The 24,632-nt window shown below is 28.7% G+C and overlaps 3 protein-coding genes across 13 annotated transcripts; 2 read left to right on the top strand and 1 right to left on the bottom strand.

Annotated features, from left to right (window-relative positions):
• Positions 1 to 1,779: 1,779 nt before the first annotated feature.
• LOC100210748 (ubiquitin-ribosomal protein eS31 fusion protein) lies at positions 1,780 to 4,339 on the top strand. Its single transcript, XM_065804861.1, has 4 exons — positions 1,780 to 1,857; positions 1,957 to 2,026; positions 2,616 to 2,858; positions 4,158 to 4,339. The coding sequence occupies exons 2-4, from the start codon at positions 1,979 to 1,981 to the stop codon at positions 4,326 to 4,328; spliced, it is 462 nt and encodes a 153-aa protein (XP_065660933.1). The 5' UTR covers positions 1,780 to 1,857; positions 1,957 to 1,978; the 3' UTR covers positions 4,329 to 4,339.
• A 1,670-nt stretch (positions 4,340 to 6,009) lies between these two features.
• LOC136084596 (uncharacterized) lies at positions 6,010 to 7,222 on the top strand. Its single transcript, XM_065804860.1, has one exon. The coding sequence runs from the start codon at positions 6,266 to 6,268 to the stop codon at positions 7,163 to 7,165; it is 900 nt and encodes a 299-aa protein (XP_065660932.1). The 5' UTR covers positions 6,010 to 6,265; the 3' UTR covers positions 7,166 to 7,222.
• Positions 7,223 to 13,669: 6,447 nt separating this feature from the next.
• On the bottom strand, positions 13,670 to 18,086 carry LOC136084595 (uncharacterized). 11 transcript variants are annotated; one of them, XM_065804858.1, is made up of 10 exons: positions 16,806 to 18,084; positions 16,366 to 16,658; positions 16,031 to 16,237; positions 15,696 to 15,936; positions 15,503 to 15,615; positions 15,217 to 15,422; positions 14,777 to 15,105; positions 14,478 to 14,629; positions 14,204 to 14,396; positions 13,670 to 14,123 (listed from the first exon to the last, which is right to left on the bottom strand). In XM_065804858.1, the coding sequence occupies exons 2-4, from the start codon at positions 16,569 to 16,571 to the stop codon at positions 15,900 to 15,902; spliced, it is 450 nt and encodes a 149-aa protein (XP_065660930.1). In that variant the 5' UTR covers positions 16,572 to 16,658; positions 16,806 to 18,084; the 3' UTR covers positions 13,670 to 14,123; positions 14,204 to 14,396; positions 14,478 to 14,629; positions 14,777 to 15,105; positions 15,217 to 15,422; positions 15,503 to 15,615; positions 15,696 to 15,899. The 11 variants fall into 11 exon arrangements, with proteins under 11 accessions (XP_065660930.1, XP_065660928.1, XP_065660929.1 ...); XM_065804856.1 differs by having other exon boundaries at positions 15,494 to 15,604; XM_065804857.1 differs by having other exon boundaries at positions 15,503 to 15,604.
• Positions 18,087 to 24,632: the final 6,546 nt, after the last annotated feature.

The following is a 24,632-nucleotide window of genomic DNA, read 5'->3' as shown; positions in this document are numbered from 1 at the left end:
CAAAATATCAAAGGTTTTGATTTTTTGAAAATAACTTTTAGGCAGTTAGAATTAGAGAATGACAAAGTGAGTTTACAAGATTGTAGCTCACAGCGCTATGATAATGCTGCTATTATGACTGGACACAAGACTGGTGTTTATCAAATACTCATAAAAAGAAAAACATGAAAGTGTTTGTAAATTGTGATCATATGCTCAATTTGGTAGACGTCCAGTCAGCCAAAGAAAAAAAGTAATGTTAGATTTGTTCGGAACCATCAATTCATTTTAAGTTTTATTCTCTCGTTTCAAGACAGTGCTGGGAAAAGCTCAACGCTGTTGCACCTGCAGCATTATAGTATGATTCCGTCATTCAATCATTAAAGTATGATTCCGCTAACAGCGGAAGTTAGACGAAAGCAAAAAACAGAATTTGTAAAACCTGTCAAAAGAAAGTCTCAACGAATTAGTGGAAATTCTCTTAAACATAATGGACGATGAGAGCACAATTAGTTAAACCAGAAGCAACACAAAGCAACTATATAACTAAATATATACAATTTTAGCATTGCGAGTATTGCTGACAATCAAAATTTCTATAGCGTATTGGAAAGGTCATGTATTAAATTATAACTGATACTTTCATATGGTGCTATTTACTCTAGGTACGTCACTGCATACAAATAATACTACTCTTGTTAACAACTATCAGACATAATACAAATCATAAATCGATCAAATTCCTTTAAACTTCCAAGGAAATTAAATAAATGTACAGAATACTCAATAGCATATCGAGGACCTCAGTTATGGAATTCTTTTCAAAAAACTAATGCAAATATGGTAAAACCATTAAACTCATTTAAGTTTCAAGCAAACAAACATTTTTTTGCGGAATAATAATTTTAAAATTTTTTGTAAGTTTATCAAATGAATTTTACTTATTATTCTTAGTAGTTACTAATGATATATGCGTCTTTCAATGTATTAATTATTAAATCTTTGTGTATTTGTTTGTATTTATTTCTAAATCTTTGAATACCTAAATTTGCAGTTATTGCAAAATATCTTTGTAATTGTAACAATAATTTGTTTTCTTATTATATCTTTAGTTTATTTTATATACTTTTTATGTAATACCTTTATATTTTTAATGGATTTTTAAAATTCTTTTTGACGATATTTTATGATATTAAGGGGCTCTATGAAAAGATTGAGGTGAGTTACATCATCCATATCTTCTTTGAGCCCCAGTCTATTTTTAAAATATTTTATTTATTGATATTTACCACGTAAAACACATCTGTAATTTATTTTAACAGCGAAATAAAAAATAAAATAAAAAATAATGGTTTGATTTGTATTGAAAGTTATTTATTTTTTTACAGAAATCTAGTAGTTTGTCTTTTAATTTGTTTTTTGTCTGTTAATTCAAAACTAACGATTAAAGCATTTTTAAAACCATAACACTAATTATAAATAATAATTTGTTCTCACTTATTAATTTAAAAAGGTAACTCGCTCGTTTCAATACTAATATTAAGCTTAGGGACTCTTGTTTCAGAAAAAAAACTCGTCATTTTAATCAACCAGTAGGAGCGCATTGCGGACGGGTGTTACAAATTTATTATTATCATAATACTATAGTTATAGACTGAATGTTTAATATCTTAAACTTTTTTTTATTAAATTTTATTATAAATAATATTAACTTATTATATTATTAAATTAAATTATATATTATTTTAAATTTGTAAACAAATTAAAAACAAAATTATACAATACGTTACACCCAAAATCTTATTTCGTTTCAGACCTCTGCAGTTATAAATACGCTAACTAATTTTAAAAGTTCTTTCAACTGTCGCGTGGCGGTCGGTAAGTAACAAGCCTGGTCTCCTCTGTGTCTACTGAGTTGCTTAAAATTAAAAATTGTTTTTTGTCAAGTTTACATTTACGTAACCACCTTTTTTATAGTGTGGGGGTTGAGGACGCCAGAATGCAAATTTTCGTTAAAACGCTTACTGGCAAGACCATTACACTCGAGGTGATTAAAATTTTATTTCTTTATGGCTAGGATACTAAGGAGACTTGGCTAACTATTTTTTATAGTTCACCTTAAAAAGTAAAAAGGCTTAAGTTACAAAGTAAAATTGTCAAATCTAACCGAATATTGAGTCCTCAATGATGACTAAAAGATGACGAGACTGATATACTGATGTCAAATCGAGGCATTTGTCTGAGAGTCTCATAGGTTATTTTTTTGTAGAATAAGGAGGTATTTATGTTTATATTAAATAATGTAACAGATACCAAGGCTTTTGTCAATGATGATCAATAGATGACGAGACTGATACAAAAAGATGTCAAATCGAGGCATTTGTCTGAGACTACCTTATTTAAGTTGTCAGCGATGAAAACGATAACTTCATGTTTTATTACTTAATTAAATATTAATTATCTAAAACTTTATAATAATTATCTTCAATGATGAAACTCGGAATTACCGTATGATTCAATGATTATATATCTGGCTGTATTTTCTGAGAAGATTATTTGTAAACCTTCGTTTAAATCTAGCATCAAAACGTTAATCCAGTATTAAACTTAATCTAATAGTTGTTTAAACTTTTAAGGTCGAGCCAGCAGATACAATCGAGAATGTTAAAGCTAAAATTCAAGATAAAGAAGGTATTCCACCAGACCAGCAACGACTCATCTTTGCTGGGAAGCAGTTAGAAGATGGAAGGACACTAAGTGATTATAACATTCAAAAAGAGTCTACACTTCATCTTGTTTTAAGACTCAGAGGTGGTGGCAAGAAACGTAAGAAGAAGAATTACAGTACGCCTAAAAAAATCAAACATAAAAAGAAAAAAGTAAGATTTTTACTTTGTTTTTAATTTTATATGTTCAAATCATTTACATACATAATGAACTAACCTAACTTTAAATGTTTTTTATTAAACAATGATATTAATTTATTTTAGTTACGCATTTAATTATTGATTTGTGCAATTATTTTTTTCTTAATACTAAGCATGCTTTTTTAGTTTTTCTATAAATGTTAGTCAAACATGTTTATGTTGGTTAAAGTATATTATTTGCTCAAGTTCACATTTAAATAGATCTAATCTTACTGTTTTAAACAGTTGTTAAGTTACTGCCAGCTGATGAAATAATTTTATCTTAAATTAATGTGGATAATCTGTCTTCCTTAGACTGATGGCATGTTCACCTTTTTTTTTATGTTTAAATTTGGTTTAATTTTTTATATTGATAAAAAATAGGTAATAAAAGCAAATATAAATCATAGAGTAGTATAAGGCAACAAATAGCTTTTTGATGAATTTTATTCTATGTTCGCAGTTTCCGCTGATGAGGTTTTTTAATTTCACTGATGGCATTTGTCCTTCCTTAGATGTCTGATAGCTATTCTGTTGGTGTTTTTTTACATTCATAATTTGTTTTTTTGCGTTCTAAATTGCCATTATATTTTTTAAAAACTGTCTTTTGCCAGAGTTATGTTTAGTAAAAGTAAATAAAAGTAAAATTACAAAAAATAAATACAAAAGGTACAAACATAAGGTTTTCAAGGTAAGACTTAACATTAGTTATGTTTCATAAGGTAACATAACAAAAGAAACATTAGGTACATAAGATACATAACAGTTATCAAAATCTTTTTATTTTTTTTTACTTTATCTAATTATACTTTCGCTACTTATTGTACAATAAAATGTGTGTTATTTATTTATTACTTATCATTTAATGAAATATGTGGAAAACAAAATAATGATTTTTTCTTATAACTTTACTAGCCAATTGATGAATTTTATTCTATATTCGCAGTTTCCACTGAAGAGATTTTATTATTTCATTGATGGCTTATGTCCTTCCTTAGATGTCTGATGGCTATTAAAATAAATAAATGTATAGTTCAACTAACTCAACCAAGTGATGAATTTTATTCTATATTCGCAGTTTCCACTGATGAGATTTTATTATTTCATTGATGGCATATGTCCTTCCTTAGATGTCTGATGGTTGAGATTTGTAAATAAGTTGGTTACTCATTCGCTTGCGCGTTTTTTAAGCTTGGCAATAACTTTTTTTGAATGTATTACTTAAATTTTATTTATATCTTTAAATTGATATATCCATTTAATTTCTCTTAGGTTAAGCTTGCAGTACTAAAACATTATAAAGTTGATGAGAATGGTAAAATAACTCGCCTTAAGAGAGATTGTCCTGGTGAATCATGTGGCGCTAGTGTTTTTATGGCACAGCACTTTGACAGATATTCTTGTGGAAAGTGTTCTTCAACATATTCGATAACAAAGAATTAATTTTACAAAAATATTTTTATTTCGTTCTTAACTAGTGCGGCCGTGGCGAATTAGTTAAAGCGCCTGTTTTATAAGCAGGAGATCTAGGTTCGAAACGAGCTCTGGACTAAATTTCGCGTCACGGTAAGAAAGGAAGGAGGCGTGAACTTGCCGGTTAAATGCGCTTCCGCGGTGCCCTGACAAGGCCGTCGGACTTCTCGAGGCACCTAAAACTAAATGTATACAATCGAGGTGTTCAATAAAGTTTATTTGTCCTATAAATCCGTTAGTGAAATAATATTAACATACAATTCAGTACAATCGAATTAAATCTCAAATAATACAAGTTAAAATTACAGAGATGTTCCAAATGACAGCTCAAGCAATTCATTAGTTAGTCGTCTAATTTTAGGCATTGTCCTTATTTTCTCAAACAGGTTATTTAATTTGTTCTGGCTGCCATTAAGGTATATTTTTATCATTAATGCCTATAATCTACATTTAAATGCGCATTACGTGTTCTGAAAATAATAAAATGTGACATTTTTATAACATTCTAATTACTAACGCGTTAGGCATTAGCCTAAATCGCCATACAAAATCATATTAAGAGAAATCAAGGACGCCGTTGTGTATATTTAGAACACGTATCAATGTGATATGTAATTCACAGCCTCCACGAATGCTTTTCCAATGCTATCTTTTGTTAGTATAGACTAGATTGTAGGAAACTATCTCTTCGAATAAGTAGATTTTGTAGAAAAGTTAAATTCCGCTTAGTTCATATTAACTAGATGTGCAGTTAGCTAAAGTTCATCAGTGGATTATTGAATGCAATATTTGCTACATCTGTTCAACAACACCTTTCGAGCTGATATAGACTGAACAGTAATTTTGACTATTTTAATCTCACTGACTAATTTTGATCTTTTATTTTACTCTAACGTCCGTCCACGATTTGCTAACTAAACTTGTAACGACATTAAAGTTGCCTAAATAATGTTTGCGTTTTGCTTGATTAAAACGTGAAAACTAAGGGTATAATAATATCTAACTCTGTTTACGAATATGTAATCAAGTGAAGATTATTGTTAAAATGTTAATTATTGAATAACACTTGAATACGATATGTCACTACGCACCCATGTGATATATTTGTCTAACTGAACTTAGAATTGAACACATTTGTATGCAATGTCTAGAAGAATTTAGAAGAAATACGTTCACACCCGAAAGATAGTATAATACAAAATTAAAACAGTGAAAGAAAGCATAATAAGAAGTCTCCCTGAAAGTTTGATTTCTGAAGTAGTGGGTAGTTTTAGCAGTTAACAATTCAGAGAGGTTAACATAACGTTAGACTCGTAAAAACCCAGTGGATAAAAATCTTTATAAGCGGTACAAAACAACCAAATGTTTTGAATATATAAATGTTTTTTCGATAACTCTATGCGAAAATCAGTTGCTCAAAGAGATTTCAAAGACATTAATCTCTTGTAAGAATATAGAAATTGCGCACGTGGACGATACTAACTTCATCATTAAAAGATTTATTACGAATTTCAAAATCAGTCCAGATCGAAAATATAAAACTAAAAGTGGATTTAGATTTGTTAAGGTGACAAACCCCTCAGAAATATGAAATTTTTGAAAAAAAATTTTATTTTCTTGTTTTGTGCAAAATTTATTAGAGTTTCACAGTCTGAAAACCATTTTTGAAAATTCGCTATAGATCTTCATTAAAATAGATTTTGTTGAACCCTAGTATTTTAAGCTTCCTTAACAACCGCCATAGCAACAGCACTATTTTTTACCTTAACTAAAAAATAGTCCAAAATCCAATTTTTTCATATGAAGAATATATCTTATCAAGTGAATTGTATTTTCCATTGTTCAAAACAACTTTAGTATAAAAACAGTTACTGGAAAGCTCATAAATATATCATAAATCTTCTACAATGACGAAGGCATGCAGAGTTAAACAAAGAACTAAAAATAATAAAAGGAAAAAAATTTTCAATGTAAAAAAAAAGTTAGATGTAAATAATGTTGATATGGATGTAAATATGGAATCAAATAATGTAGATATGAACATAAATGTTACTACAAGTGTTGCTGATGTAAATATAAATATAGAGAAACCAGTTGATTTTAACTTTATTAATTCTAATGAACTATGTGCTTCTGCTAAAAAAATAAAAAAAATTTCGTCGTCAAGACCAAAGTTATCTAGTAATATAGTTACTGGATACCGTTTTATAGATTTAGAAATACTAAATTCTGTAATTTCTACCCTTATATGTCCAGTATGTATGTCATCTAAATTGTTTCTCTCTGAAAATGAAAACAAGAGGAAAGGTCTAGCGTCTTGTCTATATGTTAACTGCTGTGTATGTGATTATTCAAGAGAATTTTACACCTCAACATTGAATATACAAAAAAGTTTTGATATTAATACCAGGGCTGTATATGCTATGAGATCATGTGGTCAAGGCTGTTCTGGATTCTCAAGATTTGTCTCATTAATGGACATGCCTAAACCAATGACTGCTAATAATTATAATAAAATTGTTATAAAACTAACTAATGCAGTAAAATCTGTAGCTGAAGACACTATGATGGATGCTGCTCAAGAATTAAAAGACTTGAAGAGTAATCTTGTTTTAAATTCAATTCCCGACCATGTGCCCAATATTGTTGATGTTGCAGTATCATGTGATGGCACTTGGCAGCGACGAGGCTATTCTTCAAACAATGGTGTTGTTTCTGTTATTTCGATGGAAACAGGCAAAGTAATAGATGTTGAAGCTATGAACAAGTTAAGTATACAATTTATTTGTTTTTTTAGGTTTGCATAGATGCATATATATTATATGCTTATATGCATATATATGTTTGTCTGTGTGTATATAAACGCCCACCTGATTTGATATATATGTATACACAATACATATATGTATATATATATATATACATACATACATATATATATATATATATATATATATATATATATATATATATATATATTATATATATATATATATATATATATATATATATATATATATATATATATATATATATATATATATATATATATATATATATATATTATTACATACTATATTATATATATATTACATATTATAAAAGATTGGTATTTTTTAAAATATTAAAATCTATTTGATGTTACATACTTCAGATTTTAATATGTTTTTCTCAAAATATAGGTATGTAAAGCATGTTTTCATAAAGAACATCTAAAGAAAGAAAACCCATTAGCTTATGAAAAATGGCATGATAAACATAAATGTGCTTTTAATTACCAAGGACTACCTGGTGGAATGGAGCCAGAGGGAGCCCGCAGAATATGGAGTAGATCTATTGAAAAACATAATTTAAGATATACTGATTTCTATGGTGATGGAGATAGCAAAGGTTATGATGCTGTAAAAAATGTTTATCAAGGTGTTCTTATAAATAAACTTGAATGTGTTGGCCATGTGCAAAAAAGAGTTGGAACACGTTTACGTAATTTTTAAAAAAAAGAAAAAGGTCTTGGTGGTCGTGGAAAATTGACCGATACAACTATCGATCGTCTCCAAAATTATTATGGCATTGCAATTCGCCACAACAAAAATAATTTAAATGCTATGAAATCTGCTGTAAGAGCTACACTTTATCATGTTGCTTCATCAAAAAATGAAAATTTACATTTTCTCACTGTCCAGAAGGTTCAGATAGTTGGTGTCGGTATAATCGTGACAAAGCAAACCATACCTCAACATATAGACCTAGTCCTGGCTTACCAATATCTATTGTTTGAAAACTTAAGCCAATTTATGATGAATTAAGTAGTGATATTCTTTTAAAAAAATGTCTGCATGGCCTTACCCAAAATAACAATGAGTCTTTTAACATGACAATATGGGAGCGTATACCAAAAGGCCATTATGTCTCACTTACACATCTTCAATTTGGCACTTTTGATGCAGTTGCCCATTTTAACATTGGTAGACAAGCTAGTGTTTTAGTTTTAGAAAAAATGAATTTAAGACCTGGAAAGTATTTGTTAGAAGGATGTAGAAAAATTAATCAAAAGCGATTATACTTAGCCATATATAAAAACACAGAACGAGCAAAGAAACGCAGACAAGTAATTTGTGGTAAAAAGAAAAGTCGATATGAGAAATTTATTGAAAAAGAGCAAAACCCATATCAAACTGGTGCATTTTAAGATTTAACTTTTTTTATTATATATAGATTTGCATATTTATTTACACTATTTTGAAATTTTTTATGTTAGCATTTTTAAAAGCTGTTTTTCTCAGATGAAGAGTTTTTAAGACGCCGGCCAGCATATCTAAATAACTAAAAGTGGTGTTAAGTTAAAATTTTAAGTATGAGTTTGTTTGATTGTCTTCTGTGATTTAAACGTAACAGATTTTTTTAAAAATTGAATCCAGTCTTTAAATAGGTCAACAAATTCATAAAATTTGGTCAAATTTTTTACTTGTACTTTGGTCCAATATATAAGCCTATTAAAAATTATTATGAAAAATCTGCTTCGCTCATATCACAAAACTACCTTGTTAGAACAAGTATGGAAAAAAGATTTTGTTAAAATTGTGTACATCTTTAGATACGTTGGCCGGGGTCTTTCAATATTTTGGTGTTTTTGGCACCTGCTCCAGCTACCATTTTACCCAAAAAAAAATTTTTTTGTTTTTTTTCAGTTAATTTTGTTATTTACTTTATGTATATGAAGTTAAATTTATAAAATGTCGATATTTACTCAAAAAATTTTTTCAGGGGTTTTCCACCTTAAAAGAAAAGATAATTAAACAAAATGAGCTTATTCAAGACCTAAAAGAATCTAGCGATAAACTTATTAACGATAGATTTATTTCTTAAAAATCAACAAAGTCAAAACATAAATAGTAGTTCAAATCTACATCATAAAAACACTTGTTCAAAATCTATCACTGAAGCTACTCAATAAGTCTTGCGGTAAATTATTTGAAAATATCCCTATAGTACCAAATGCAAATACTGAAAACGTAAAATCTGATTATAATGCCCAATGTGAAAATAAGCTTTTTAATTATCACACGCTACAAATAAACGACCGTATATTTGTAGCGCAAAAACAACCGTACCGCAAAAACCATAATGTTGGCTTAAGTGACCTAGCATGTAGAAAAAGATTCTGGATTCAAAAAACTTGATATATTATGATAGCTAATATGTCAGCCTATAAATTAAAGCAGCTTTAGTGATTTTTATTTATTTGTTAAATACTTTGGTATTTGCACTAGAGTAAAAATTTATAAAAGTGTGTAGTTTTTTTTGTTTTGTAGGAGCCTAGAAGTCGTATCAGAGAATAAGTTAGCAAAATATAGTTTTTCTATTACCTATGAATTATAACTAGATACTGAAAAAAGTATTTTTTTCTCAAGTAGTTATAAACCTTTATAACACCCTCTTAAAGAAAGGAAGTATTATTGTTATTTTTGGGGTACAAATATATAGAATTCACTTTATAGACTGTTTTGAAATAAAAAACAACAACATTAAATTACCTTTGTATTTAAATTTTTTAAAGAAAATAATATATATATTTTTTAAAAACAATATTTGAACACAGCAGTAATAACACAGACATCTAAAATGGCTGCAGACTTCATTAAATTATTATAACAATAAGTTACTACAATAATGTTAAGATAACAAAAATAAATAAAATAGCACTTTAACTAATTACTTTAATTCAAAAAAGACTACTGATTGTCGTTGCATTCGTTATAATGGTCGTATGTCTTTTAGATGTGGAGAAGTGCTGGTTTGATGGTAAAAGCATAACCAGTTTAACACCAACTCTGCAACTCACTTTGCTGCAAATTGAACGGAGAACATCAAGACAATTAGGACATTGCTTTAGGGCAAAAGCTTGACATTTCCTTTGTTTGCAAAAACATTCAATTTTACATTTAATAAATTTTTGCTTTAGTTTCTTCTCTCTTTCTTTTGGCTTCCTTCTTATGCTATATCTATGTTATTTTTTTCTAACTCTATTTGATTAAAAAAAATTATCGTTAAACATTTTAGAGTACATTAGTCGCTTACAGAACATATCTAAATACTAAAAAACAACTTTCAAGTAAAAATTTAGATATTGCTCTAGGTTCAAACACAAAGTAAGTTTTAATAAATTCTTGCAATTAATATGTTCTAAAAATGTTATTAATTTTTAATACGTAAAAAACACGATGCAAACTTTGTTTAAAACACTGCAATGACATCTTTAGAATCAATAGATTACGTAGAATCAAATATAATCATAGTAAAAAGCGAGAACACAAGTATAGCCTATAAAATGGTATTTTAAAAACAACAATGTTGTTTTTAGGTATACCTATCATGTGGTTTTTGTGGTGCATCGGGTATTTTTTCCAAGATTAAGTTAGCAGTAACTGGTTTTGTTTACAGCAGATCAAATACTTAGGTCGTTAGGAAAGTTCGTAGAACTTTATCTGTAAAGATACAATGAGACAGGAAATAACTAAATATTTATATATCATGTTAAACTGTGTTTAATTATGAACATTTTAAGTACTTGTTGAAATATTTTGAATGTTTATTAAAAAATTTATTTAAATTTTATTATATACGTTAAAAAAAAATTTAAAAATGGAAAAATTTGAATATCGAGTATATATTAAAACCCGTGCTCTACTTGGAGTTTCAGCACAAGCCATATCCGACGAGTTGGTTTTAGTTCATGGTAACCAAGCTCCAAAATATAGTATAGCTGCCAAGTGGGCTACTTTATTTAAAGATGGTAGAGAGAGAGTCTCGAAGTTGATCCTCGCTCAGGGCACCCTCGAACCACGTATACAGCTAAGAATATTGAACGTGTGCGAGCCATTATTAAAGAAAATCCGCATGCAACACATGATATAATTGAAGCCCTGACATCGATTAATCGTTTTACAATAAACGAAATCATTCACAACGGACTTTAAAAAAGAAAACTAACATCACGTTGGATACCCCACGAGTTAACCGATCAAAATTGCAAGAATAGAGTTGAGGCATGTAAGGAAAATTTAGCCCTTTTCAGAAACGGCCCATGGAGACTATGTGATATTATTACAGGGGATGAGTTGTGGTTTTATTTGAGACAAGTTGGACACAAATCGGCTAATGCTAGTTGGGTCGGTGAAGGTGAAAGTCCAAGAACTATAGTAAGATGCGACAGGTTTCAGCCGAAAAACATGTTCTACATCTTCTTCAAAACAACAGGTGTTGTTCATTTGGGTTATGTTGAAAAGGGAGACACCATTGCTAGCGAATATTATATAAAAAATTGTTTGAAACCTCTTATATGCAAAATAAATAAGCAAAGACCTAAAACAGGCACTTAAAATTTCAAATTTCTCCATGATAACGCTCAACCCCATGTGACTGAAACCGTCACAAATTGTCTAAACCAAGCTGGAATTACAATAATTCGCCACCCAGCATACTCACCAGACTTAGTTCCATCCGATTATTGGCTATTCAACTTGATAAAAAAAATTTTGATGACGATACTGACGTCGAAAGTCAAAAAACTCGCATAACGAAGCTACTTCAAAGTATACCCAAAGAAGAGTATAAAAAAAAGTTTGACAAATGGCTTGTAAAGAGGCAACTCTGTATAGATAACGATTATTTCGAACATTTGATAAAATAAAATTTAAAAAAACTCTTCTTTTTTATTTTTAATAGGGGAGTTCTACGAACTTTCCTAACGACCTAAGTAATATTTGGACACGCCAAATTTCAGCTTCATAGATTCACTAGCTGCAGAGATACAATCGATGTTTTGAATTCGGTTTTTGGGGTACACATACAAAAAACAACAAAAGTTCAGTTAACAATAACAACAAAATTATTTCTTAAAAATTATTCAAACTAGCTGGGGAGAACTGATTTTAAGCAACTCTAAACACATTCAAAACATTTTTTCTCAAAAGCAAATAATAAAAAAGTTATCGAGATGTGCTTTTTTTGGTGTTTTTGCGGTACGTATACCTGTAAGTGAAAATAAAAATTCCAAATTCACCGCAAATGTTGCAAAAAGTATTTTTCAACAACCTTGTGGAAAACCGATGGCAAATAATTATACAGAAAGCCAATCACATCATGTCAAAACATATGCAAAGGTTGCTGCTCAAAAACAACAGACCAAAGATAAAACTAAACAACCAAAATTTGGATTTAAAGAAAAATTTTCAAATATTGATAATAATTCAAGTAGTTTTATTTTAGTTGGCAAAAATAATAAACCTGCCCGCCAAACAATTATTCTACCCTTCGAAAAAAAACATAAATTATTGGAGCCAATATTTGGAACAAAAATTCCGGGGAATGAAAATATTGCTGGTAATAAAATAATTCGTAATTTTGAAGTTTTATAGGTGCACGGTGATTTAAGCATAGGATTTTATTGTGAGCATGCGCACACGTTTTATTTTTATAACTACAAAAAAAAATGGCGAAGTGATTTTCCGATAAATAACAATAATTCCTTGATTTAGTGTCTTACTAAACATTTACTTATTTCTCATTAAATAACCAGCACGGTATACTTTTGAAGTCTTCCATCCTAGAGTGTTGATAGTAAAACTTAAAAATCAATAAGAATGTTTGTAAACAAAGAAAATTTTAATGTTCAAAATGCAATTTTTCTGAAAAACGGAAACATCTGTTAGACATTTGAGCGAATATCTTTTGTTTGAAAATTTTTTGGCTAAAAAGTTAAATTGTTCTAGATTCTGTAAAAAATGCCCAAAACATCTGTATATTCCTTTTTAACTTGTCATTTTTTTAAAAAGAGTAGCACGCTTTAACGGCAAGCTGTTGAAATTATTATTTTTTGCTTTTTGAAATTTAAAACCCTAAACTTGCACGATGTTCAGGGTTAAATGCAAGTTTAGTAATTCTTTTTCTTTTATATCTATATGTTATATATAGTATGAAATACAATATTATCTAAGAAATGTATAAGAATAAAAGAATCTGTTCACAAGAAAACTCTGCAATTTTTTGGTGAACATACTCTTATGTTTTGGTGAACATGCTTTAATGTTCTATAACCTCAGATAATCTATTCCTTTTCATGATAACAATTTATATGCATGCTAAATATTATTGTGATAATTATGATAGCATCCATGAATGATGCTCATGAGATATTGTGTTTGTTGACCGAGTGGGCCTACCTTTTTTAGGATAGGTAGGGGTCTAGGGTGCAATTGTACCTTGGCACCCTGGGCCAGTTCGCCACTGCTGATAATAAAAAAAGAAGCGCATTTCACAATTCTGTATCCAACATAGGATAAATACTATATTTTACATAAGATAAATACTATATTTTGATATCTTCGTATCAAAATCACGATACAATTTCAAAACAAGTATAAACTATATACACACATATTTGGACTCAATTTAATTTACGCTCGAAATGTTTTTCTTTTTTTAATTTCCGGCTTCATTGCTTTGGTTTTTGGATGGTTTCGTATGTAATGTTCCTTCAAAGTGCTTTTCAAGCGACTACAACCTTTTATGTGCCAAAAAAAACCGATTAAGATTGTTAAATTCGGCATGCAAACTCGCCACTTTGTTTCCCATAAACTCCAATGCCCAATCCCCATTTTTGAATAAATTGAAGAATATGGGATTCGAGCAAGTGCATCTTCGGAGTTATAGATTCATTTGGCCAAGTCAAGCGATAAAATTCCATAAGATTGCGTATTGCTGATTCTAAAATTAAATAATTAACGAATATGAAAAAAATTTAATAGGTATTTTGTAAATAAATTAATCAAATTTCTAACTCCTACCTAGCTCCTGAATATCATTCTGTTGAAAAGATTGCGAGCTGTTCATGAAGTTATGACATTTTGAATAATATTGAAACAACTGTTTAAATTTCTGACTCACATTATTTGATAGTAAATAAACATCAGTGTGAATAAAACCAAGATTAGAAATTAGTTTTGGGATAGAATTGCACAAATCAAGCAAAGGTTGAGACTAAATTAAATATGTTAAATCAAATAATTTTTAAAATATTTTTATTAATAAAGACTTAGCAATATAATATATTAAAAAAACCTTAAGCATTGTGTGAACATGGTTTCCAACAAAACATTTCCCATAAGCCTGTCTTTGTACATAATTAGCCTTTAAAACTTCATTAAGTTGCTGAATGCAGGGACCTGAAATTTTAGAATGTTTGCTTCATTCAATGAATTTAGTTCTTTTATCTAAATAAATATTTTAAAACATATGCTACAAAAATTGTTGGAAATTGAATTGAAATTGATATATTTTTTGTAGCTTTCAAAGGTCTTGTTCTAAATTAAACAAAATTCATATTTTTTATACAAACATAATTATGTAACAATGAATACTTTGTCACTTCTTTTTAAATCATAGTGGAGTATTCTTGGTACATATACTTTCTTAATTTCTTCAGTCTTGTCTGTTTCACATAAAACTTTCACTGAAATTGTTTCTTGTAAAAGTGTTATTTTATTATCACAGTCATCAATAATACTTTTTATAACATTTGATTGAATATGCATGTTAACATATTTGTCAAAATCATCTCTTCCATCGTATTATTTTGTAATGCAAGTTCTCCAGCAAGTTTTATATCTATTAAGTGACATTCATCCTCAAACATGTTAAAAAACTTCAAATAGGTACCTAAAGATATATGTAAAGCGGGTACAGCGACCTAAAAACATAATTATAATTACTTTTAGATTTAACATCAACTGGTCCAACACTACCACTGAAACCACTACCAGCATTAAAAATCCAAAAAATAGTGCTGAAAATAAATAACCTGATCCAGAGGAATATTAAATAATGTTTCATTAATGACATTGTTAAAAAACTTCGCCTTTTTTAAATTTCCACCATTACTTTAAAAATGATGAAAATCAATGTTTAAAGACTTTAAAGATCTTTGTGAAACACTGTCCTTTCTATTAATTGGAGCCAGTTGGATATTTTTTTTGGTTATATCACAAAAAAGACAGCAATGTCGACCTATAAAAACAGCTAAACTATCATTATTGTATGGTGTTAAGTAAACTAAAGAAATAAAACAAAATGGTAACCTTTATTACATAAAATCTCTTAAAGAAAATCTACTGACAGCTCCTGTGATTCCATATACACTGCAAAGGAAATCATAATCTCCAAACATAAAAACACGAACATTACGATTTCTAAAAAATATCTAAAATTAAATAAATCAACATAAAATATTTGAATTTTATTTAAATTATGATGCTATTTTCTTGAGAAATTGTAACTCACTGCCATATCATTTTTTGTATCTGGTCAACTTGTAGTATATATCGAGATAACCCTACCATGAGATTAGTTCGATAATCTTTTGCCTCAAATGTGCTGAACACAATACTATTAGATTTTGAGTTTGGTTGGTCTCGGTTTACAATTTATTAAATCATTTTAAATGAACCACCTCCATGATCTCCTCCAATTTTAATGTGTATTTCATCATTTTTTTATTCCATCGTGTTTTATTAAGTTATAACTAGAATGTTCAAATAAATACATAAGATATAAGAAAAACATTTTTAACATTTACTCTTCTTTATATTTATATTTTCAGTTAAAAATTTTCATACCTTTCAAGAATATTTAGCATAATTTCAATATTTTTAGGCAGATTGTCTATATATGCCCAGGGAGTAAGTTTGATTTTAAAAACTAACTTATTATTTTGAAAAGTAAAATCTGCATCTAACACAACAAGATCACTCCCTGCCAAGTCATTTGCAACTTCTCTTTGTTTAATGTTTGAAGCAGTGTTAATATTTTTTGAATTTATCCACCTACAATATTAAGTAATTATCATTTAGACCTTTTTACCACGTTTAATTGACTCATTTGAATATACAACATTTACAACTATCTATTTATTACTCTCTAAAAAATTAACATTCTTTAAATATTTTTTTACCTAGTCAAAGTTTTTAGTTTATTCCACGGTATTCCTACGTCAGCCTTAAAAGAAACCAATTCTTCTGCAGTATATTCAACTATTCCAATCTTAGCACTTTCTAACAATTTACTTTTTTGATTGTCATCAAAAGATTTTAGCATAACTGCTGTTTGTATTATTTGAGAATCATTTGAATTTCCAACTTGATGATTAGATTGCTCCATCAGGAATCTGTGTCTTTTTCTTAGTGTACTGCTGCTGCAAGATGCACTTTCCTTGTAAGCTTTAGGTGTAACAGTTAAACAAATGGGCTATAAACCAAAAATAATAATAAACAAACCTATAAATATATAACTAACATAAATTTTTATTATGTTTATTCAAAATTAATCAAGTCTTTTTTTTATTTTTATTTTTTGTTTCAGATTTAAGTACTTTACAAATTTTATTATTCTTACTCTTGGCCCACCAGATAGAAATTCTATTGTATTTGTTTTCGAATTATCGAGTTTTTGTTTAATGACATGCAACACTGCATCTTCAATATCACGTGGAATATGACTGATTCATTACCTTTATATAAATCATCAACCATTGTGCTGCAGTTATTTCCTAAATGATCTTTCTTGCACTCATGGTTTGTAAATTTGTCTTTTAAATAACTTATTCTGCATATCTTGCATGCCATGTATAAATGTTTCATTATCTCTAATATATGGAAAGAACTGTAAAGGCTATTAATCATGATGTAGGTTGAACATATATTTTGCTTCACTTTCAAGTTTACCTTTAATACTTGATATAATACATAGATTGCAAAACGAATGTTGAAAATCTTTGATCATGACTGGTTGACTCATTATTCTCCCACAAATCTTTCAAATACATAATGCTATATGTGGATTTAGCTGCAGATTCAATTCAGAAATTAGTTCTTTGTTTTAAAGGTAAGGGCAACGACTCAAGAAACAAGTTGATATTTAATTGTGTCCATCTTTTAAAAATTCCTGGCCTTCTAAGATTGGGACTTGGTTTTCGACCAACCTTACTAAAAATACATTTACACTCTTTTGTTGGACATTTTAACCAACTTTTTGGTATAACATTGAATTTTTTATTTCCTCGTTTTTCAATATTTCTCATGGTTGAATAATATTTAAGGCATATTTGTTGTGGGTGAATCTCTAAAAAGTCTTCATCTGTTTTTATTTTAAAAATATTAAATATTCTTTCAGTCTTACCGGCAGTTGTTAAAACGTCTTTTCCTGTCAAATTTCCACAAATTCTGCAAACTCTTAATAATTTATGTTGGTGTTTTTCAACCATCTTTTAAATGATGTTCTTGAAAAGCTCTTAAATAAATATTGAAACTACTATTTCATAAAAAAATGACAGGTTATAGAAATTGATAATTTTGGAAAGACAATGAATAATATTTCTATACAAAACTAACCCAAATGTCATAAAAATTTTGCTTCGACCATAATTGAAATGTATATGTGTTATTTTAAACCATATTACACTTTATTGTTCCATATAGTTACACTTTATTGTTTCATATTACACTTTATTGTTCCATATATTTTAGTGCATATAGCAGCTAAAATATGTAAACTACCATTTTATTTGTTTAACTTATAATAAACACATACAAATTTTCTTAAAAAATGTGAGACAATGCTTCAAGCTGTATAGGAAGTTTTAACACGGTAAATAAATATTTATATATTTTACTATTTGTATCAGACGCATGCGCATAATAAAACCACAAGCTTTCATAAGTATTGAATCACCGTGGGTGGTGTAAGCAACCAAATCAACGAAGAACAGCTTCAACGGTATATGGAAACTGAATTAGGTATCACACCTATACCAATTACATTAAACAGAGAAAACGAATTTAATAGATCATATAGAGTTTCTATAAGTATTTCAAAAAAATATAAAATTTTCAACCCTTCATTATGGGATAATAATATCATTATTAAACCGTTTCGAAAAAGGCGCATATTTTCGAATGTGGATCTAACTTGAACCAGAAAAAAGATTCCTAATTAAAATGGCTTCAAATAACATATTAAAGGAAGAAAATCGTCTGAAAACGTTTAGTTTGTGTACATTTAAATGTCAGGGACTTAAAACAAATATTAAATATACTGAGACCCTAATAATTTCTCATGACATAACATTTCTGTGCGAACACTGGGTATCAAAGCTCAAATATTCTATAATCAAAAACATCTGTAAAAACTCACACTCATTATATTTTAGCCAGGCAAATAAACATGAACAGGATCGACCTTTTTGTGGAAATGCCTTTTTCATACGAAAAAATCAATTTTAAAATATCATATCTATTTACGAAGATGATAATATATTTGCAATAAAATTACAACAAAATTATATCGACATTATTGTAGTTGGCATTTATCTAACCTCTTCACGAAACAATCAGACATCATTGGAAAAATACAAAAGTCAATTAGACATGCTTAAAGGAATTATAAATAGTCATGACGGTAATGGCGAAGTAATTATACTTGGAGATTTTCAGTCATTTCCGCACGGAATATACGATTCATTAGAAAGAACTAGCTCTAAGAGAAATAATTATTCTTTGATTTTATCTGAATTTATTGAATCAAACGAATTAGAATTAGTCGATGTAACTAAAGGGTCTGGTCCTGCAATTACTTATCGACATCTTACATTACCGAACTCATCGTATATTGATCATATAGCTATTTCAAAGCATACATCTCTTCTAGTATATAAATGTATCGTTATTCCTCCTTCGTTTCAAAATGTAATTGATCACTTGCCGCTATCGATTTCAATTGGACTTAAAGGTCAGTATTATCAAGAAAATATATATAAAATAACAGAGGATTTTAGCATTCCAAGATATCTCTGGAATAATCTAGACTTTATAAACTTATATAAGGATTACTTAAATACCAGTTTTTATAATCTTAAACTTATTGGTAATTTCGAAAATGAACTTGCCCAAATCTATACTACTATTACTAATAGTGGAGCATGGGCTCTTAGATAACACTTAAAGTCAAAAAAACGATCTGCTTATTCAAAATCCTGGTGGACTCCCGAGTTAACTCGAAGTAAAAAAATTCTTTCACATAGGGAAACGGGATTCGTAAAAGACTCCACCTCTTCTATCTTTAATCGATACCTCTTTGCTCAGAAGAATTTCCGCAAAGCCGTCAAAGCAGCCTAAAACAATAAACTATATCAACAACACATAAAAATTGAAAAACTAAAAAACTCTAGCCCAAAAATCTTTTGGAATGTTTTTAAGTGTATAAAAAAGAATTCAAATCCAAAACTTTTTGCTATAAACAATAAAAAGGATAAAGAATCGATTACCGCAGAGTTTGCTACTATATTTGAATAACGATTAAACACTGAAAGGTTAAATCATAGTTCTATTTATCGTCAAATTTCAACTTGTAAAAATCCTGATGAAATAGTAATTACTGATGAAAATATAAAAGTCGCTATTTCTTGCGTAAAATTAAATAAATGCCAAGATCATTTCAATATATCTGCAGAACATTTAAAGTATGCCCAGTATGATGCACTAACGCAATGGATGCGAAAATATTTTCATTTTTCAAATAATCATGGTCGGACCCCTACATGTATGTCAACTTCAACTATTGTTTCCGCTTGTCAAATCGTATAAAAAATCACTTACCGACCCAAATAACTAGGTATCAGTATTATTCCAATATTTACAAAACTTTTAGATTACCTAATCTTACTCATCAATCCTGAGATAAAAGAAACACATCCCCTTCAATTTGGTTTCAATAGTAAGAGTTCGACCTTGCATGCTGAATTTGTTATAAGCGAAACAATTAAGCATTACAACAACAATAATTCGCCCATTTATTTATGTTCTTTAGATGCTGAAAATGCTTTTGACAGCTGCAACCGAGACATTCTCTTTGATAAACTTTACTTTGATAAAAACTTATCTCTCCAAATAGTTAACACTATATCTTCTTTATACCACAAAAGTAGTGCAACTGCCTCTTACCTAGGTTCCAAATCAGTTTCATTTGCTCTTAAGCAAGGAGTGGGACAAGGATCCATTCTGTCTCCCTACCTATATAACATATACACCGAAAAGTTACTCGAAACTATAAAAAATGATAACGTTGTTGGTACTTCTATACATGGAAACTTCACAGGTGTTGTTGCTTATGCTGACAACATCATTCTTCTTAGCTTTACTCTATCTGGTCTTGAAAGGCTGATGACAACGTGTAATATTTACAATAACTTAAACAGCATAAAGCTCAATGCTGTCAAAACGGAACTGTTGCTTTCCGAAAAAAGAAAATTAACTAATTGCAAGATAACCCTAGACGACCATCAAATAATACCAAATGAAAAACTTTATCATCTAGGCTTTATTTGGGATACACAAAAATCTATTTTTGCCTCACTCAATAGAATAATAATTTTAGTACAGGCTTGTTCAATGTTGGAATGCAAAGCAAAAGCGAACGATTTTCAAAAATACTCTTGAAGAAAACATTCCCAAATGATCTACTTTATTCTCTCTTTATATATCTTGAACTATTTTTATGTATTTTTACTTTGTAAAAACATTTACAAGGGGTGTCTAATAAAATAATAATAATAATAATAATAATAATAATAATAATAATAATAATAATAATAATAATAATAATAACAAATTCAATAACTAGAAAAATTATTTTTAAAGTTGTCTACATCTGATTATATACATCTGATTAAAATCATGCATTATTAATTATTAAAATCATTAAGAATAACATTTGTAACTTAAAATATTACAAATGTTTTTATTAATGCATATGCAAAATGCACAATTTCACAATGACATCTTCCCTATTTAGGACTCCCTCTAGTATGTATCTCTACGCTATCGAGAACCCCACAGCGTACGTACTCATTATTTATTCTGAAGAAACGCTTCCCCAATGCCTAATTATTACATAACAAATATACCATTTAGTTCGTTTGACATTACTCTGTACTTGATTTAAAACTTAAAATGTTACAAATGTTATTTTTAAAATGTACTTATTTAAATTTTGAAATATTACAACATTTGTAAACTTTTTAAGAGAAATGATATAAACCAGTTCGCTATACCTGATTGTATATACAGCTGTAGTTATAAATTATATCTACAGATATTATTAGACAGCAAAAAATGCCTAAAAATATCTGTAAATATGTATAGCTGTTGTTACCCTCACCCAAAATGTGGTGGGAGTAAAAGTTTCTGTAAATTTAAAATCTGTCCTGAAAGTATCTAATTTCTTAACTGATTTAAAATTTGATGGGACAGATAAGAAATTTCCGAGTATTTTCCTAAGTTCAACAATTGGTGATTCAAAGTTAACATTTTAGTATTTTAATCAATATTTTAAATAAAATGCAAAGAAAGTGCTTGCTATTGATTGGCAAAAAGTCTTCATTTTTTAACGTGCTAGTTCAATCTTACGGAAAGTTGTTAACTTACCACGCTTGTAAGAAGCTACCATTTTAATCTTTTCGATAGCGTCACTTTATGGAGCACCACGAAATCTTGGCAGAATTTTACTAATTTAAGAGCTTGATTCTAATGTTCTGCTTAGACAAACTTAATTTGGTTTAAATGTAAGCGCTGGAGGTATACTAGGTGCCATAATATTTGTGATAAGATCATTATGATCTTCTTGAAGTCCAGCCCGTACTGTTAAAATATAGGTTCAGTTATATATTTTGACTCACAAAACTTGTAAATATTACACCTTTAATTTACAAAATTTGTAAATGTTATATTTACGGCAAAACATAAGAGGAAGAAGAAGAAGAAAAAAAGTGACAATCTTGAAAGTTAATCACTATTTAAATTGTTTAGATGTGTTGATTCATGATCGACCAAAAACTGTTTCAGTTACATGACTTCGAACATCTACGTAAATCTCTTCGTAATAACTAGATCGCTGTAAAAGCCTAAAGTTATGTTAGGAATATGATGGCGAAACTGATTATGCATGCTGGTTAAATTACGTAATTTTATTCAGAATCAAAGTAAATAATGTTATAAAATTGTTTAAACTTACAAATGTGCCTGTTACACCGAAACTTATTGAAAGACAAAAGGTATTTGCTTGCCTACAACTTTTTTGTGATGAAACAGATCTAAAATCTAACATTAACATAATCGAAGCAGACGACATCATTATTTTTATTAAAATATTTGTGAACTTCTGAAAAATTGTCATGACAAAAGAACTTTATGCTGATAGTTGATATAAAAATTGAGAAAAAGCGGTTATATCTACTTCAGAAGTAGATTATATTACTATTAGACAATCGACTTGTAAACTATCAATTTTACATAGTCTTGGAACAATTTAGCAGAGCAGATGAACAGGTCACTAAGTAGCAGAAAATTTCAGCTAACCAGAGATACAGGTGCAACCTTAGCTTATACGTGTTGTGGTTTAGGAGCCAATACAAAATCTTTGTTGCAGAATTATTTTAATTATGTAATAGTGGGAAAATTTACAACTAAGCCTCTTGAAAAAATCTTTAAAAAACTTTCCATATTGGTATAGATATCGGTTCTTTATCTGCAGAAATGGGGATACTTTCTTAGCATCTTTCTTCTTTAATGGGGAGACTTTCTATTGATATATTGGACAATTTGCCTGAGCTAAAAAAGAGTTTGCAAATAGATACAAAAGCGAAGTTAGCATATATAACTGGATATATTGTTTGAAATGAAGTTAAAGAGCAAGAAAAAGTTTTATGACGAAGAATATTTTCTTATATTTTGTTTAATAAATTTGGTGATAATTTCTCTCGAAAGTCACTCTGCAATAATGTTTAATTAATTTAATGTTTGTATCTCAGTAACTTTTCAACTTTAACATGGGAAACAAACAGGCTATTTCACTTTTAACATTTTTTAAAAACACTATGTTAACTTATTATCACCAAGGTCATCTACAGGTTAAAGAACATCAGAATGCTAGGCGTTTTTTATGATCCTGGATAAGACATATTGTTTGGGCAGCCACTTAGTTTTTACTTTTAAGAGTTGACAAAATACTCCTGATAGAATGCAAAAAAGGTAAATTTTTTTGGGGTATTATTTCCATATGTTTTTAAATAAATACTAAGGATATACTTTTTTGAAGAGGGAGCTCAGAATGTCAGGTTAAATAACAGGTTGTAATACTTTCAATTTTGGTTAGAAAATCATTATTTTCCCTACTGAGTATATTCTTAAATGTTTGGTTCACTTACCTTTTTTACTTTTTATATTCCACTACAAAATGCTAGGTTAAGGAACCTTAAAATGTTAGGTGAATGAAACTTAATTAAAAAAATTTAAAAGTCGAGGGCTACCGTAAACTGGGGTTACTTTGAACGTTTTTGAACGATATTTTTACTTGTTCTTCCTTCACTATTGACAATATTTTAAATTAAACAAAATGAATATCGGGGCTATGGTTGACTCTTACATGATTCAAATTCAAAATAATATTTAAATACAAGGCTTTTGTAAAATATTAATTTAAATAGTTATTTAAAGTTACTCTGCAAATGGGGCAACTTCGAATGCGTTTTTTGTAAAAGCAAAACCTATTCAAAAACGCCTTGTTTTGTTATAAAATTTAATAAAAACAACAGCCTAGTTTCATAGTAACTTATTATTGCTAAAATAATATAATATTATTTCATAACAAACACCAATTTAGTATTTTATTTTTGTTTTAATGGAATGTTTTAAGTGGACTAGCATACAAAAAATCTCATTTGCATCAGTTTCACTTACAGACTATGTAAGTGAAACTAATGCAAATTCACTTACAGACTATGTAAGTGGAACATCTTTACATTTTGCGAAAAAATCCTCAAAAGAAATATTTTTAACAAGGACAAAAGTTATTTTTTTTCCCTTTGAGCCTGCTTTTTTCTTGACATCAACATGAAAAAATTGTTAAAGAACATTAACTACTGCTCGGCGTACTAAAGTTATAACTACCATCTGGCAAATGATTGAAAATGATACTTAAATGGGTAAATCCTATATTTCTTTCAAAACTACAAAGCTACTAAGTTGCTGATTACCATTTGATTTGACAAATATAATGATTATAAGTAAACAAAGAAAATAGGAGGTTTATTTTTTGTAATTGTCTGTTTAAACAAGAGGTTTTCAATTGATTAAGTATTTTCCTCCAATATTTTTTAAGAGATCCATAAAG

Source organism: Hydra vulgaris, chromosome 09 (genome assembly GCF_038396675.1).
Source record: "Hydra vulgaris chromosome 09, alternate assembly HydraT2T_AEP".
NCBI classification, from domain to species: Eukaryota; Metazoa; Cnidaria; class Hydrozoa; order Anthoathecata; family Hydridae; genus Hydra; species Hydra vulgaris.
This window is presented reverse-complemented; position numbering and strand designations above follow the sequence as displayed.